The 19,039-nt window shown below is 33.9% G+C and overlaps 1 protein-coding gene across 1 annotated transcript; it reads right to left on the bottom strand.

Annotated features, from left to right (window-relative positions):
* Positions 1 to 272: 272 nt before the first annotated feature.
* On the bottom strand, positions 273 to 15,190 carry LOC129004436 (bromodomain-containing protein DDB_G0270170-like). The gene is made up of 7 exons (XM_054433021.1): positions 14,961 to 15,190; positions 13,342 to 13,621; positions 12,918 to 13,060; positions 9,010 to 9,140; positions 4,805 to 4,846; positions 4,067 to 4,209; positions 273 to 3,077 (listed from the first exon to the last, which is right to left on the bottom strand). Exons 1-7 carry the CDS (start codon positions 15,150 to 15,152, stop codon positions 793 to 795), a joined length of 3,216 nt encoding a protein of 1,071 aa, XP_054288996.1. The 5' UTR covers positions 15,153 to 15,190; the 3' UTR covers positions 273 to 792.
* Positions 15,191 to 19,039: the final 3,849 nt, after the last annotated feature.

The following is a 19,039-nucleotide window of genomic DNA, read 5'->3' as shown; positions in this document are numbered from 1 at the left end:
AGTAGGCCTGAACAATATGATGAAAAATTTTTGACCTCTAAATTAATTTCAACTCTCGATGATCTGATCGTAGATTGACTAACCTCATTAAGTACTTAACAACAAACTATGGCAAGCACTTAACTGCAATGAATATTGTAATTGCTATGTGTAAAAAAAGAGATCTGTAGACGTTTACTAAGGTGAGGTTTTCTAAAGAAATTTTCATTTTCACATACATTTTGCTCTCTCTACACATAATAAGTACATTCTATTCAACATAAGTCTAACAAAATAGGTACAGTAATTTATGATTGACATTTTAAAATGACGACATAAAACAAAAACCTAAACAAGGTTTAATATTGAATTTATAAGTGTTTTCTAGGTTTAATTGTCATGGTTTTCATATAACATTATTTGTGACCAAGCCACAGAAATTTGAGGCTGTTCTATGGTAAAATATTCATAACACTGAAATCATAAAATGGATTCATTTAAATTTAACTAAAGATTTATGTATGTACTTAGTTTATTTGACATAATAGTAAAATCAATCGTAAGCTTTGTGTAACAATTTTCAAATTTACAAATTCTTTAGTAAGCATTATCTATGAAATAAGACATAATATTGTGTTTTTATCTACATAATCAAACCTACATCATCATTGTTATTATTATCTGTGCAGTTCTCTCCCAATGATATGTCCGTATAACATTGTCCGTACAACATCAAAAAAATATAAAAAGCCAACATATAGGCCTATACAGTCTTGCATCTTACTATTCATTTTTCATCTTGACTTGGTGTAGTTACACTTCTGGTATATTTTGCCCATGCATTGGTTTCATTTTCTTGTCATTTTCAATTTTCAAATTGTCCTTATCTATGACTTTTTCTGACCATTCGATTTTTCCTTGAAATGCATTGACATCTGGCGATTTACCAAGACTTGCAAGGGCTTCAGCCATTTTCATATCAACATTATCCTTATCAACTTTGTTCAAGTCTTTCAAAACCGGTTCAGGTTCGTCGTAATCATGTGGTGACTCTTCTGGCGGGAGTTGTATGGGTGGATTCGATTCAGAAAGTGTTCTAAAAGGATCGTTCGGATCATTAAGACTATTCAGAGACTGTGACTTAGATAGTTTTTTTGCAATATCCCCCAAAAAGTCTGGAGTAGTCATGGTTTGAATATTTAGAGTTACTCCTTTTCGTCTCTCATTTAAGTATTGTTGTCTCAGTCGTCGTTTTGTTGACCTAGCTGGTAAAGTAATGTGGACATTAGAGAATGAGTCTGCACTGTTAATTCTTGTTTTTTTATTAATCAGCTGTCTTTTGGTAGATTGATCGTAAGCTGGCGAGGAAGTAGCTTTTGTGATTGTTTGTAAAATATTTTTGGTTGTTGAATTATTAAATCTGCTATTTGAATACCTTTCAATATCTGAGCTTGTGTAACCACCTTTAGCATTGTAATTGTTTTGCGAGTCTACGTTGGTTCGTTGTAAACCATCAGTGATTTTCTGATGGCCTTGTTTACTCCGATGATGAAATTTAGATGGGATTGGTGTGGATAACTTAGTACTGTTTCTCTCAACGAACTTCTCCATTTTTAGGTTATTTTTAGTTTTATAAGTTGGTCTTTTATTTTCTGTTATTGGATCTTGTATTTCTGGCTGGTTACCTTCTTCAAGTTCTGTCTTTTCTTCCTCGTCTACAACTCTGCTTTCGTGATTCTTTGATTTGTTCCATTTTATTATCCCACCAAGAAGTGGTTCTTGTTTTTTTGTTTTATTATCTGTTTTGTTCACACTTTCCAATAAGATATCTTTGTTGGGTTTTCCATCTTTGGAATCTTGGTTACCACCATTCATTTCCTCTCCATTGGTAACAGAGCTTCTTCCTTCGCCAACTTTATCTGTGTTATTTTTCTCAGTCTGGAGTTCATTTCTTTCCCGACTGTTGAAGTTTGTATCCTGCGTTTTTTCTTTTGTGTTATAAATGTTATAATCATTTTTGTCTTTAAATTTCTCTTCTATATTTGTTTTTAACTGTTCAGCTACATGTTTCTGATCAGTGTTTCCCTCTTTCTTTATGCTACTGTTATTTTCACTTTTAAGTGGATTTATGCTTTTACTTACATTTTCATGACTAACCTGTTGTAGGCTTTTAAGTGAAGACTGTGTACTATTATAAGTCTCAGGAAGGGAAATATTCAAATTTGGGGTATAGCTTTCTTCCAGGTGAAATTTTTGATCACTATTTCTATTTATAGACACTGGTTCCTTAGAAGTGTTCCTATTGAGGTTCTGGCTGATAGCTTTGTCATTGCCTATGACTATGTCAGAATCTATGGTTTGTTTGTCACTGCCCAGTTTGTTTGTATTGGAATTTTCATTTCTAACATTTGTGTTATTAGTAATCTCATTGATGATTTTACTTTTTTGTCCCAAACTTTCCTCATTGCTAGTAACCTTACTATTTGCATCGCTTATGTTCTCCTTCTCTCTCCCTATTATCCCATTGCTATTATTTTGTTTCAGAAACTCTGTGTTTGTCGTTCTGCTGGTAACATGTAGAGGAGTTGAATCAAGCTGAATTTCTTCACTGGATGTTTTATCAATCTTTTCTTTCTCTTTCAGTTGGATCGGAAGAACCGATTCTGAGTTATTTTTTGGGTTAATCAAAACAATATTATTTTCATTTGGGTTAACCTTTAGAGTTTCATAAAATCCAGCCTTTAATTCATGGATTGTTTGGTTTGCTGGAATCCGCTCTGAGTCTATATTCATATTCTTCCCTCTCAGTTTTGATCCTTCTAATAGACTTTTGTCAAAAGTAGATTTTAATCCTGTTTCATTTTCGCTATCTTCCTTTGCACTTGTTTTTTGGTCTTTTGAATTTTCCTGATTCTCCAAAAAGGAGTCTTCAATTTCTGATTCATCTTCTTCATGTTCTTGGGGTAGATATTTTTTGTTATCTTCGTTGTCCAAAGGTTTGCCAAACATTGATATCGAATCATTCTTATTATCACTTGAAGCTGCTTCTATCAATCTGCTCCACACCTTTGCGCCTCCTTTTAGATCAGCTGATCGAGCTGGGAAAAAAAATAAAACCGTAACAAAAAGAAAATATTATATTTTACAGCTAGTCCTTAAATATTTTGTTTAGTTTTCTAAAAATTAATATTTTTATTAATTAATATTTTATGTACATTTTTTTGTAAATCTTTATTTAGTTTTATCTAATCAACAATTCCCTCAGTGTGCAATGGTAGCAAAATGATAAATTGAAAGTGGCCCATTTCAGGTTGAGATCATGTTTTACGGGTGAAGGAGACAGGCGTGGAAACACTATCATGCACAGGAATGGATCTTTCAAGACAAGTAGTGGCAGTGATTAGTGATAAATATTTTTCATACGATGCAAAAAATCACACAAAGCTTGGTTTTATCTTTCTTTGAGCATTGATACAACTAGACATTCCATCCCTATGTTGTCGCCAGTTTTTGAATCAAAAACGTAATTGATGAAAGTCACCGACAGATTGTGCTGGTCTAAATTACTAATTTCTGTCGAATACACAAACCTCGTATGAAATGACTTATTGTGAGCTAAAGCAACTGTTATGACCCACCAACTTATGTCAGCAACTTAAATAAATTAAGAAATAAAGGAGTTTTAGACACTAGCGCATTCTGTGACTGGATCACACAACTATGTTCTTTTTAGTAAAAAATTGGCAACAGCTGGTTCATATAGATGGAGTCTACTTCATTATGTCAACGGTTTTATCTTTATACTACAACTAAGTATAAATCAAATTATCATATTGCTTTAAGTGGAGGGAGTTAAATCTCTTTTGCTCTAGAGATCTATCCCTTATTGTTTTTAGATTGGCAGGCGCATAGTTTGAGGTGGCTCCAAAATTACTGAGTATTGGCATAGTTAAAAGCCATTAGTAAATGTGAGATTTGAACTGTGGTCTCTAAGACTGAAACATACCATTCCACAACCACTAGACCAACCACGTTCTAGTCAGTAAAAATATTCTATTGAATCTCTAAATTTGTAAAACTTTCCTACCTTTCCGTTTAAAACCATCGGCTTCATCTTCAGAGGAGGAGCTGTGTGTCTTATTCTCTCCAAGTTTGATGTAACGAAGTGCTTTCAGTTTTCCATCTTGAATATTAACCAGGCAAGTGCAATCGAATTCATCCGTTCCACAGCTGATAACAATGTCAAATAAAGTATTGGTTTTATTTTTACATTTCTTCTAAGATTGTGTTTTTGACACTATTAATTTATGTACATAATTTCTTGGATCCCAAAATAACAATACCATATCAATGAGTATAAATTTAATCTGTGTAGTAAAAAGTGTTATTGACTATACTGTACATCACTTTTTGGGTATGCTGAAATGGAAGTTTATTTTTTAATTTTTTTTTATATTCAAGAGGGAAATCTTAGAAAACAGAGTTGTAGGTATTATTTGATAGTCACAGATCAGGTGGTTGTTGAATCTAGGTATACTTCAATGTTACACACAGAATGCATTTTTAACAATGATTTTCTCAAGCTAGCGTCCTTATTAAATCCCTTTTCATTTTAACCAAGAGGGGGGGCAATAGAACCAATGACATATAAGAAGCTATGCAACAGGATCTTATAGAAAATCTATCCTGTTCAAACGTTTACCCCACATAGGCAATTGATACCAGGCTAGAAGTGTCAGTTTAGTACAAAACAAACTCTAAGGGGCAAAGAAATAACAACGAAAATAGTTTGTAGAATATTTTACTACTCAAATTTAATCCTCACCATTGCAATCCAGGGCCGAGACAGTCAAATGCAGGTTCACCTCTGTAATAAATGTAACAGGTGAGACGTAGGAATTGGCTAACTCAGGAACTCACTAACTCGGTCGTGTGTCGGAACTGGCTAACTCTGGAACTGGCTAACCGTCTCAGTCAGGAATTGGCTAACTCCGGAACCCGCTAACTCGATTTTGTCTCGCGGCGGAATTCGCTAACTCTGGAAGTCGCTAACCCGGCCGCGCCCACTGCACGGAGCGTTGCCAACCTTGTTCGACGAAATACTCGTACACTGCCGTATTTCAAAATGTCAGTGTCAATGAAGATACAGTAAATGTTATTGTTTTTTGTTATCAATTCCACTTTTAACAGATAACTAGCCCAAAGTAATTCAAAGACAATAAAAAAATCATGAAAAAGTGTTTTTTTTTTATTTAACTGTACAATGGCAAATTAAATGTTTATGATTTCGATCTTAAATATAAATGCCATCAGTATAAAATAAAATAATAAAATATGAAAAATATTTAAAATTCAGTTTAATAGGTACTAAATAATTAAACCTCTACGAAATTAAGCTAAAATACACGCAAGTTCTCAAACACGGAAAACAAATTTAATCGTAATGTCGTAATAAACCAAAACTATTAATTAATACAGTCATCAACCATCGTAACTTTCATAACTAATTCATAGACTTAAAATTAAATGTTCGTCGTTGAATCGTCCAACGTGTACAAATATGACATAGACCAAGTTTCATATCAACTTATAGAATAGCTGTAGGCCTAATGGTTTAAACCAAAGCATTTTAGGCCTACTAGTAAATAGTTGCCTAATTCTAAAATGTGTTGAATTTTTTAGTAATAATGTTACATGTTTAAACAGTTTTTAGATTGTACACCTAAGCATCACTAGTAAATAATAGGAGAAGATATAATATTCATATAATAAAACGTGACGGGTTTATTTTAATTCACGATTTTTAATCAACGACTTGAAGGATTTTCCTGATTTGAGTGTGGGGTTTCCTTTATATTGCTTTCACAATCGAAATAAACTACAGTTGAACCTCTATAAGACGAATTTCAAGGGGTAGGGGAAAAATTCGTACTATAGAGGTATTCTTAATAAAGAGGGTCGTTTTATCGAGGTTTAATGCTGCTGTTATTCTTCTTATAGAGGTTTCTCCTCGCTCCAAGGTTTCTCCAAACAATGACTGAGGAAGGAGGAGGGATGGGTGGGGGTTTCATGTTGAGACAAGCTTCTGTTTGTTTTGAAAACTACGTACTATGGAGGTTAAGATTATGATAAATTCGTCTTATAGAGGTCACGTTCGTCTTGTAGAGGTTTTGTGCTAAGCATATTCGTTGTATAGAGGTTAATCAGTCCTAGCCCATGTCACAAACAAATTCGTCTTATGGAGGTTTTTAACTTAATTACTACGTTGTATAGAGGTGTTTTTAGCATTGACCTATATGAAAGTGTCAAGGGGATTTAAAAAAATCGTCTTATCGAGGAATTCGTTTTATCGAGGTTCGTACAAACGAGGTTCAACTGTATACCAAGCCATTGCTCGGTTCCCTGTTCCCCGGTACTGAGCTACTCAATAGACTATAGCTTTGTTTTTGGATAAGATCAGGTAATTTTAGCTATGGCCACCATTCATAAAAATGATAACAAACAAGAACGTCTGGGTCCATTTAGAACCATAAAAAATCCACACTTTCAAAAAAGTAGGCCTACTGAAATACGTAAAATTAATATTAATTAAACAAAATTAAGAGGATGACCCGACTTCTAACTAATAGCCTACGATAACAGAAATTTACAAGTTGTATTTATGCATATACAAATTTGTAATGCAATCCATGAATACATTAGGCCTACCACTTTATAATGTATTGATCAATATTTATTTAAATTCAATAGCTCTATTTAAAAAAAACAAAACATTACCATTATTTCTCAATCATCAATCATTTCAATTTATTTCTGTAATGACGTTTAACGTGTACATTTTATCATGATTTATGATTCAATTTTATGATTCAAGGTTACAAGCCCAGTATATAAAATACGAACTTAATAATTATATTTGCAGAAGTTCACAAAATGGTATTTATTTGAATAAAAGAAACAAATGGCGGACTACGAAAATAGATATTTCATAACATGTAAAAGATCCAAATTAAATGTACAGTATTATCTTTTTGCATCCCAATAAGCTACTATTTAAGTGAGAAACCCACATATAAAATATACCCCCTTATATTAGTACATTTCTCATCCTTATGGATCAGCTGAAGACAGTTGTATTGTTAGATCTGTCCGGTGCACTGTCTTTAGAGGTCGTGTTTTGTTTACAATTGTTTCTTGTTTTCAGTCATCTAAAACCTCGTTTAACCAAATAAATCGTTCTAATCACAACTAATAACACGTCCCCTAGTTATATAACCAAACATTAATGAACTAATCATAAAGTTAACTATAAAATAATAGAAACACAATTTCGTCGACACTAGCGATCAGTGTCACCGGACATGAACTAGACACAAAAAACGAGCTTCAAAGTTTACTTGTGTTGGTTAGGCTATGGTAAGACTATAATACATTTTCCACCCGAATAATCATAAAAATAATATTAAACATACTTCTAAATATAGTTTATCGACTATCAACTATAATGTAAGGTAAATTTTTGCCGATTTTATCAACTACGTTGCTCTTAATCCTATAATTATTCGTAGGATAGGATTTATTGTTATTGTTACATATTATGCACTTATTTATTGCTGGGTTGAAATGTTTACAAAAATGTATTTAAATTCTACAGTAACCTAAGAGAAATATTGTTACGTCTAGACTATAAAATTGGAGATGTTCCGTTGGTATATAAAATAAAATAAAATAAGGATACGACATTATGGTACCGATACGATATAGGTACTACACTTTCGGCAACACTGGCTAAAAATCTTCGTGCTTGGCTCCCATTGGACGGCCCGCGAGGCTTCTGATTGGGAGTTAGCGAGTTCCGCCGAGGGACCGAGTTAGCGACTTAAGTACGAGGACGGAATTCGCTAACCCAGCTCTAGAGCGGGTTAGCGGGTTCCGGAGTTAGCCAATTCCGAAACCGAACAAGTTAGTGAGTTCCTCTCATCGACCAAATTTGAAGATAGGGCGTTTAACATGGGGTTAGCGAGTTCCAGAGTTAGCCAATTCCGCGGACCCTAACAGGTGTTTCATAAGTAATAGGTTAGTTATTAAATTAATGGTTGATTTTTTATCCTATGAACTATCGTTTGGCTTATAGTTGCCATCTGACATTGGTATCACTGGCGTTTTGTAGTAAGTAGGTAGCAATAAAACATTTTTTAGATAAAAATATATAAAAATATATATATATAAAAATTAAAACCACTGGTATTGGAATACAGATGTATAGTTATATGTTTTCAACTATTAATGGTAATTGATAAATATCAATGATTAAGTTTAAATGTTCAATATAAATAGGTTACATACCTTACGTCGTCAATCCTAAAATAAGTCTATGGCGACTAGTTTCGAAACATCAAGGTTTCATTGTCGAGCCTCTTGCCTCATTAAAAACATTGTGACATCTTGTCGTCGTCATTATACACAGTACATTTAACATAAACACACGAACACGGACACATACTATTTACAAAAATGTATGTGTCCGTGTTCGTGTGTTTATGTTAAATGTACTGTGTATAATGACGACGACAAGATGTCACAATGTTTTTAATGAGGCAAGAGGCTCGACAATGAAACCTTGATGTTTTGAAACTAGTCGCCATAGACTTATTTTAGGATTGACGACGTAAGGTATGTAACCTATTTATATTGTCAATAATCAATCCTGGAGGCAATGATGAATAAATTTAAATGTTCACTTCTCAATACGTAACTGCACTCAGGTTTTAACCCCATAAGATGTTTTTTGTTGCCATGCCCCATGGAGACCGAATTAATACTTATTAACAAAAGCTCAAATGCCTTTGAAGCTTAGGACGTCAAAAAGGCGCATCCCGAGGTTTTTTTAAGCTCATGCTAGACATAAATGTTGGTTTAGTTCCTCATCTACCTCAGTGAGGTGAAATCTACCAGTAGGGTTTTCTTTTGGAACATAACAATCACCACCTCTTCCTTATAAAATTGACTACCCCTCTAAGAGCAGCTTACCTATCACTTAAGCAGTCTGTCTCAAACTGTCGTAGGCCGCAGTCTCTGTCATGAGTTGTAGACTTCCACTCTGCCCATTGCGATGTGACTACGCGTCTCAGACTAGTCTCCGGGCACGGGTCTTCACAGAACTGTAACGAGAAAAGTCAGGTGTTAAATACACTGGAGACTTTGGTGTCTAAGACCTTGACCAATGTGACTAACTGATGTAAATCTAGACATTTAGAGATTATAGTTCCAAATATCGAAGTAAGCCTACTTATATATAATGCTATGGATTTATTCTGTTAAAATACCTCAAATTATCCTAACATATCCCAACCAAAAACTAACCACCCTTCGTATTAAATCAAAGAAACTACTTCAATGGCTAGCAAAATAATTATTGGTAACAGTTAAGATCAAACTTTTTAAGGGGCATTGAGTTGCTGCTGTAAGAAATTTAGGTAGCAAGTGTGCATCTGTGTTGTGTTTTTAGATTCCATCAGTATCAAATGTGTGTTTACAGAAAATCAGTTGCGATTTGATAGTTTTAAACTGTAGGCTACCCGGTTCTCATTGATCATTATGTTTTAAATGGTCCAGGCTAAAGAAACAACCCAAATATTTTTGGGCCCATAACGCTTTATCTACATGAAAACCGCGAGCCTGCATCCAATCTTAATTTCTACCAGAACTTATTACTTAATGAGCTTTCTGTTTATTTATTTTAACCTTTTTCTACATTCATAATTATTTATCTGATCACCATGTTAAAGCTATAAACTGGTTTAGAATAAAAATTAACTCAGGAAGTTGAGTTGTGCTACCAATTACAGAGTTCTTGTTAAAAAAATTTCTGACAATGCCAAGCCAACGTTTTTGACTAAGCTAAATTGAATGGATAATTTTGGTGTCTACTAAAGGTAGCTTGTATTAGGTTACAAATGTTAATTTATTTTACCCTAATAGTGCAGTAAAAATAAGAGAAAAATTCCATTAACCTAAAAAAAATTAGCACAACCGGGGAATTTGGTACAGATGTTGGGTGTAACTTCCTTTTGAACATACTAAAAGTCCCCTAAAATTGAAGCTGTGCTACGGCCGCCATATTGGAAAATGACGGCATATTTCTGTATTTTTCGCTATAGTGAGTTTATTATTAGAGATACAGGAAAAAGCTAAATGTACAAAATGTAGGCCATCTGAAAATATACATTTTTTGTATTTAACATCTTTCTCTAAACCCAACGGTTTTTGAGTTATTTGTTATTAAGTATATTTAGTTTTTTCTATTTATCATAAATAGGTGAAACACATGGAAATTGACCGTTACTTTCAAGGATTATGATAATTTATCCCATTTAGTTAAATAATGTGATACAATAAAATCTTAAAATTTAAGCTTATTTTATGAGTAAAACAACTCTGCCACAGCAAACCTGCAGACTCAGCATATTTCCATTTGATTAGATGTTTTATCAATTGTATTTAAATAAAATTAGATTCAACAGGTACCTAGGTTTGCTGCTACTGGTAGGTTATTATAGTGTGTTTTTTTTTTAGTAAAATATCAATAACTTAGTATAAAATAATTAATTTTCCAAGTTTGATCATAATAAATCTATAAACAAACTGCAACAGTTAACTAATTCATAATAATAGCATGGTAGCTTAAGATTTACAACTTACAAATTTGAATATACAAATTTTGGTTGTGTTTACTAAAAATATGGCGATTATTCGTCACGATTCGAATACTAACCGAAGGGGTTTTCAAAGGGAGATGAAGCAAGTAATTTAAGTACTGTAATATTAACTCGTACCAAGTATCGGAAATATTGTATGCAGTGAGGAAATCAACCAGATTTTGTAAACTACGCAATAGTCATATTAATATTTTATACTCATTTTTACCCATTCAATAAATTATCATTTTAATATTTTGATGGCACTACCACTATCACTCTGGCATCAACTAAGTGGGATGAATAATTGTCGTAAACTTTGAAAGTAATCGCCGATTACGATGGGTTTCACCGATTTTTGATAAATAAAACTAACTATACGATACCATACTTAATTAGTCACCAACATGAACTAGACACGAAAAACACCCTTCCCAATTTACAATGGGATGTCAAGTATAGTTAGGTAGTGTGGTGGTGCCATCAAAATACTAAAATGTTAACTATTAAATGGGTAAAAAATGAAGATAAAATATTAATATGACTATTGCGTACTTTACAAAATATGGTAGATTACCTTACTGCATACAATATTTTCTGTGATTGGTACGAATTAATATTACTTAAATAACAGGCTTTATCTCCTTTGAAAACCCATTTGGTTAATATTCTAATCGTGACGAATAATCGCCATATTTTTAGTAAACACAACCAAAATTTGTATATTCAAATTTGTTTATTGTAAATTTAAAACTCCCATGCTATTCCAATGAATTAGTTAACTGTTGCAGTTTGCTTGTTTATAGATATATTTTGATCTAACTTGGAAAATTAGTTATTTCATAGTAAGGTATTGATATTTTAATTAAAAAACACACTATAATAACCTACCTGTAGCAGCAAACCTAGGTACCTGTTGAACCTAATTTTATTTAGATACATTTTTTTAATAAGACATCCAATCAAATGGAAATTTGCTGAGTCTGCAGGTTTGCTGTGGCGGAGTTGTTTTACTCATAAAATAATCTTAAATTTTAAGATTTTATAGTATCACACTATTTAACTAAATAGGAAAAATTATCATAATCCTTGAAAGTAACGGCCAATTTCCATGTGTTTCACCTATTTTTGATAAATAGAAAAAACTAAATATACTTAATAACAAATAACTCAAAAACCGTTGGGTTTAGAGAAAGATGGTAAACACAAAAAATGTGTATTTTCAAATGAGCTACATTTTGTACATTTAGATTTTTCCTGTATCTCTAACTAGCTGTACCCACGGGCTTTGCCCCGTTTAACTTCGTAAGTATTAATAATAAATTAAAAATGAGTATCTCCACTAAGCCTTTGGTTATATTGGCTCTATTCATGAAAAAAATCTGCTCAATTGGTCAAGTCGTCTTCCTTTCCTAATGTGGTTTTATGTCAATGCTCGTTAATTTTCAAGATGAGCTCATTCGCATGGCTCAATCACGTCCTGATTGAAGTTCGTTTGCTACGCTTACTCACCTTTAGGTCGCTGCGCTCACTTGCCTTCAGGTTAGCTCGTTCGCTACGCTAACTCGCCTCCAGGTTGAAGTTATTTCACTACGCTCACTCACCTTTTGGTTGCAAGCTGTTGTCATGAATGTAAAAAAATAATAGTGCTGCACCCTGTTGGTAAACCTATTAACTCTTTAATGCTATTGAACATCACAGAATCAACTTTTTTAGTTGAACCAGCTGTTTAGACTCTTTAATTCCATTTAAATATGAGTACTCATAAGGTTAACATGGGAAACTCCAGAGCCACTGGGGCGGAGCCCGAAAGCCCGATCAGAATAAAAACTACTTAGTTTTCCTATTTAATGCCCAAAGAATCGGTGTACCGAATTCCAGCCTCCTAGGTAAATGGGAAGTGGGAGAATTAGTGATGAGTGAGTGAGTGAGTGAGTCAGTGAGGGCTTTGCCTTTTATAAGTATAGAAGATAATAAAGTCACTATAGCGAAAAATACAGAAATGTGCCGCCATTTTCCAATATGGCGACCGTAGCACAGCTTCAATTTTAGGGGACTTTTAGTATGTTCAAAAGGAAGGTAAACCCAACATCTGTACCAAATTCCCCGGTTGTGCTAATTTTTTTTGGGTCGAAACATATTTTTACTGTACTATAAACTTAAACCAGCAGAACTACTAAATTTTAGTTTCCCCCTGCTAGTACCCATTCATCATATTAATTTACCGTGAACTTTACTGACCAGTTGATGATATCTGCAGTGTCGGTCGCAATGTACGCTGTACAGTGACCCGTGTTCCCCAACATCACAATGTGCTGTACCACAGACAGTTCTTGGTCCACAGATGGTATCTGGCAACGGACTGGCGTAGCAGGTCTTGAAACCTGGCAAACATCACAAAGGCAACGGCCAACTTTACTAACCAATGAATAAAAGGATTCCTCAAACCGACATGTGATCCTATTCCAGTTGGATTGTGTGTTTAGTAACATAATCTTTGGACATAAAATTCACATTAACATAATATTCACTTTTCTAGGGCAACCTTTTGATTACTATGAGCACCACTCAGCCACCCAGCTCTTCATCATCTTCACCTTGAAATAGGGACCTTGCTGTGTCAGAATCATAACGTTATAATTTAATTTATAAATACAGTACCTACCACACATGAAGTCCTGTAGTTTTCCAGCCAGTTTGACAGAACAGTTACATTGGGAGTTCCATTGGTTCATACCCGTAACATCACAAAGTCTACGGTGAACCCTTGCACTCGAGGAGGCGCTCGATGTTCCCTCCAGGAATTCACAGTCCTGCGGCCGTGCTCGAGCTAGCTCAGGGCTACAGAGATGCCACTGTCGGAACTCTGAGCAGAGACAATTGCCCAGGAACATCTGTTTTCGCAAAGGCTTCTTGCATCTGGGTATGTTCAGCTCTAGAAACAACTGGGAAGAGAATATGATTAAGTGAAATCTTTGATCTCATCTCATTAATTTTTATTCATATTGTACCTGTTTTCTTACGTGTGGAAACATGTATGCTAAAAAAATATTTTGCTTGGGCGAGTCAGGAGTGGTGAATTGATGCTGTTAAATCTAGACAACAATGTCTTGGGTTCATACCACTTAAATCTTAGTTTGATATGTTCCGTGCTCAAGTCTAAGGCCTATGTGCTGAACAGTTGTGTAGAAGAGCTGGAACATGTGGGAACGACATATTGGTAAGCCGCTCGTATTTCTCTAGATTTATCTGATGAGCGTTCTCACGCATAAATATTTACCACTGCATGAGACCATTTTAATGTGAGGTTAAACGATAAAACCAAAATTTATTTAAAGAATACTAAACGTGTTTAGGTTTCAAAAAACAAGGTAGTAACAAATATATGACACAGCAGTTTAAACATGGAAGAAAAATATGTTACAAAATTAGAATGCCAAGTCTATGATGGTTTTCAGTAAAAAGGTAACGGAGATTGGCTAAGAGATGGTTAAATATATCAAAATAAAAACCCTCTGCAGTAGGGCCTAAGTATAAGGGTCGGATTCTATGTTTAGAGACGAGAAATGAAAGAGGATTATTATATACACACCTGGGAGACTTGAGTTGCTATATTAATGAACTGTGTACAATGACATTTTTAAACGGGTTGTTAAAATTTTGATATTTTTGTAGTTTGGCTTTTTACATTACATTGGACTTAAGGCCTCAACACAAGGTCACTTTACATCATTCTTATAATGTTATCATTTGACCAAAGAAAATCACTTACCAACAATGTAAGGTACCATACAAAGAGTTTCAGGCTGTTTTCGACATAAAAATATATTCACAAAGAAAATCCACGAAAAAGTAATATTGGGTTTTCTAATTTCTATACAAAACCTAATTTAATTACTGTGTGGATGTAAATACTATTAACTACAATATCTTTTATTTGAGCATTTCAAGATTTTTTCCAAATTTTACAGTGGGAATATCTAATTGTAATTCTCTGGTCTCAACAAACCTAAGCATAGTAATTCAATACATTAAATTATAATATTCAAAACTAATTTGAAATAGAAAAATTGTTGCTCAATTATGATGAGTCTGATTTATTAACACTAGTAAAACCCATTGTCTAATATTGCAATATAAATTTGATTTCTATTTACTTTATCAAGCTAGACTTGGTTTGAACCCTGTGGTCAACAAATAGGAGTTCAACATTTTATGCCACTTCACCTCAGGCTCTGGGCCCTTTAGTATTGTAGTGTCTAAAGTCACAATGATAGTACTTACGCTACATATACCTTCGCCAATCTCAACAAAAGTGCAGTGCTGGAGGTATAGGTGGCTGATTAAATGGTCAAAATCAGACAAATCACTCCGCTTAGCCCTAAAAACACTTTCCCCATTAGTGAGTCCAATACTGATTAAAACCAACAGATAAATTTTGAAAGAAGAACCAGTAGCATCAGAACTACATTTCATTTTTGTGTCTAAGATTTGGAAATATATAGTTTCTCGCAACTGTATCAGAAAGGTTATTTGTAATATTTGTTTTGGTTATGAAAACAAATACCAAAAAATTGATTCTCTATTAACAGATGATAATTTTCTAATATTATCAAAATACAGGTGTGGTAACTAAAGATAGTTTCCTGCTGAAGGAAACAAAAAGCAATATATAAATTGTGGAGATTGTAGGTTCGTTCACTTGAAATAGAAACGGTAGGGGTCTAATGTCTTAATTATACCTGTATTGAATACAAATTTACTAAACCATAATTATATTTTCAGATTAATAATTTATATTCTTAATTTGAGTTACGATAATCTTTAACCATTGACTATTAGATACAGCTTAAACTTAACTTTAAATTGGTATCAAAGTATTTTCTCGTAAAACTTAATTTAGCTGTAAATAACTAAAAGTGACAGGTGTTTTGACTGATTATAGTTTGAACCTTAATTTGTGATTACTCACACAAGAACCCTAAACTTTGTAACACAAAAACCGTTAAACTGTTTAAAATAACTTACATGAAAAGCTGACTGTGAAATTGGCGGATAAAAAACTATTACATTTACTTTGAATTATTCAGAAATCGTTTCGTTCAGCCAGTTACTGCATTTCTCAGAAGTTTCATTTTGAAATAATATACGTCCTGGGAACGGTTACAAATTGAATAAATACGAGACGTCGAGAAAATTAAATAAACAGAACGTAGGATGAAATTCTCTTTGCTACTTCTTTTCGAATCTTGCTAAAAAGTGGTTGACAGAACGAGATTATTATTTTACTGTAACCAATATTTCAGTTTATCTTCTCATGCCTGCGATATTGATTTGTAATTGATTTATAAGACTGGTTTTGAATATTTTGCATTTTGATAGATGAAGAAAGGAAGAAGAACAGAAGTTTATTTTGATACTATAGGTACATGAAAAATTGGATGCCGTGAATGAGTTATATAACAAGCTACACGCTATAACTATTTCCTACAATTTTGATTTTGCAGTACACATTTTACCTAAGACAGCTACCTTACAAATCACAAAAGAAGAATACAGAGAAGTGTATGGTAGTTAGTTTGAGGTGATTTCATCAGTCAGGATCGTTTATCAAAAGCCCAATGATCAAGGGCGACTCTGGGCCCAGTTTCGAACGATCAAAATTCTAATATTACTAATTGAGATGGGGACGACACCTAGGTGCGTATGTAGAGTGTGATGATCCGTATAGCTTTGTTACTGACTAAGACCAGCTGTTTCTTTAGCCATGATAATTATTTACAGCCAATGATCAGGAACAGCTGGGTCCAGTTTTGAACCTTAACAATCTACTGACTTTGCTCAGGGTCGCACCAGCAAACAACCTTTTGATTGTTAGGCGAGCACTAAACCACTTAGCCTTAGCCACTAAGCTACTGGGTTGAACCTACAACCATAGATAAAAGGATGCTACAACCCAAGAACACGCCTCATTGGCAGCACTGAAACTGCTTAGAAAAACACATAAGAACCCAAAACGATATCTTACATTATTGAAACATTTTATTGTAAGGTATTATTTTGTGACAATACCCTCACTTGATATTTTCCATACAAATCCTATATGTATAAAAATCTCTATTTGTTGGTTACACTTTTGTGGCAAATGTAAAGCAACTGAATTGGTGGTAAATATTATAACTGATTGACTCTTAGATTGAACTGTAAAAAATAAGGCTAATTAATTAAATACGAGTACAATATTCAAAACTGAAAGTGGAAAACCAAACTTATGAAGTTTATTTGAGTTTCTGTCGCAAGGTAATCAAAGGGTTCAACTTTTCAGTGAATTTGTTTCGTCAAGAACTTAGCATTTTAAATGTATTCTGGGATGTTAACTCAGCGAAACAAGCTTTTGCCTGCAATTACATCAAATTAACAATCTAAACTATTCGAATATACCTAATTAGTGTAAATAACTAAACGACGGAGATCGTTAATTGATATTGGCACACTCGGAATGTTGTGTAATTAACTAAAAAATGGAAACCATTAATTTTTGTCGGCACACACGGCCTGTGGTGTAATTAACTAAACAATGGAAATCATTAATTTTTGTCGGCACACAGCCTGTGGTGTAATTAACTAAACAATGGAAATCATTAATTTTTGTCGGCACACACGGCCTGTGGTGTAATTAACTAAACAATGGAAACCATTAATTTTTGTCGGCACACTCGGCCTGTGGTGTAATTAACTAAACAATGGAAACCATTAATTTTTGTCGGCACACACGGCCTGTGGTGTAATTAACTAAACAATGGAAATCATTAATTTTTGTCGGCACACACGGCCTGAGGTGTAATTAACTAAACAATGGAAACCATTAATTTTTGTCGGCACACACGGCCTTTGGTGTAATTAACTAAACAATGGAAACCATTAATTTTTGTCGGCACACACGGCCTTTGGTGTAATTAACTAAACAATGGAAATCATTATTTTTTGTCGGCACACACGGCCTGTGGTGTAATTAACTTAACAATGGAAATCATAAATTTTTGTCGGCACACACGGCCTGTGGTGTAATTAACTAAACAATGGAAACCATTAATTTTTGTCGGCACACACGGCCTGTGGTGTAATTAACTAAACAATGGAAACCATTAATTTTTGTCGGCACACTCGGCCTGTGGTGTAATTAACTAAACAATGGAAATAATTAATTGATGTTGGCACACTCGGATTGTGGTATATAACCTAAACGAAGGAAATCATTAATTGATGTCAACACACTCGGAGTGTGTCGTAGTAGTGGCGAACTACCGGTTTAAAGTCACTTGGGGCACGTTTTCCCATAAGAAATAACATGGGATCATTTTTTGGCCACTAAAACCAAAAATCCTGATCTTTGTTTAAATATCCCTATATAATTGTCAAACCTTATTTCTTACTTATTCCCCATAAATATATTTGATATTAAGCTAAAAAAGCTATTTCTTACATTTATTGACCCTTACAAGTGTAAATGTAGAGTAGTGGTGAACCCACAATATGACCTCACTTTAGGCACGTTTTCCCCATAAGAATAACATGGTGAGCTTTTTTTGACCACTTTTTTAAAAATCCAGCTCTCGACCAATACAAGCCTATATAAATGATCAATACCATTGTATAACTTCAATCCACATCCATTCACAGGTATATTCTCAAAATCATCAACTTGACAGTGCGAGGTTTGTACGCGAACTCGTGCGCGCTCCCGGCTCATGGCGCGCTCCCTTGGACATCCTTAGTGGAAATCCATGAATTCTGGCTACTTGGGAACCCAAGCCATTTGACATATAATAAATCACCTTTTCTCCTAATAACCTTTTCTATCAAATACATGTCTTTATATTTGGTCTTTAACAATTCCTCTGTATAGAAGCCTCCCCTGATTATATTACCATTTTCATCTTTCAAGATATAAGTCACAGGCTTTGTATTCTTTACTTCTGCTATTGTAAATAGCTCACCTGTCCAATTTGGAGTATATCCTTTACTAAAAACATGTTTATACTTGGAAATCCTCACACTATCACCCACCTTATATCTTGGCTTTTTAACTTGCACTACTTTAGAAGTCAACCTCTCATGCACATATTTACTATTCTTAATATTCACTTGTTTAGGCTTCATACCTATGGATCTATGCACCTTATTATTATATTTTCGAATTAACTTTGGAAGTAAATCCAACCATTTATAACTTCCCTGAGCACTAAATTCCCTATATAACCAATTTTTTAAAGTTCTCTGAAACCTCTCCACAATTGCAGCCTTAGTTGTAGAAAACGTGTGATAGTGATTAATATTTAATTTTTTCATTAGTTTGCTAAAAT

The sequence above is a fragment of the Macrosteles quadrilineatus genome, unplaced genomic scaffold, assembly GCF_028750875.1.
Source record: "Macrosteles quadrilineatus isolate MER2022 unplaced genomic scaffold, UCM_ALF_1.0 Scaffold_9__3_contigs__length_116548681, whole genome shotgun sequence".
NCBI classification, from domain to species: Eukaryota; Metazoa; Arthropoda; class Insecta; order Hemiptera; family Cicadellidae; genus Macrosteles; species Macrosteles quadrilineatus.
This window is presented reverse-complemented; position numbering and strand designations above follow the sequence as displayed.

What these genes read in the sequence shown, in the direction of transcription:
- LOC129004436 (XM_054433021.1), bottom strand. Translation starts at nt 15,152, where the DNA reads ATGAAATGTAGTTCTGATGCTACTGGTTCTTCTTTCAAAATTTATCTG. An exon ending in TTGGCGAAGGTATATGTAGC is followed by an intron (nt 13,622 to 14,960) that starts GTAAGTACTATC and finishes TTCTCTTCCCAG; the next exon opens with TTGTTTCTAGAGCTGAACAT. An exon ending in ACAGACTGCTTAAGTGATAG is followed by an intron (nt 4,847 to 9,009) that starts GTAAGCTGCTCT and finishes CATTTATTACAG; the next exon opens with AGGTGAACCTGCATTTGACT.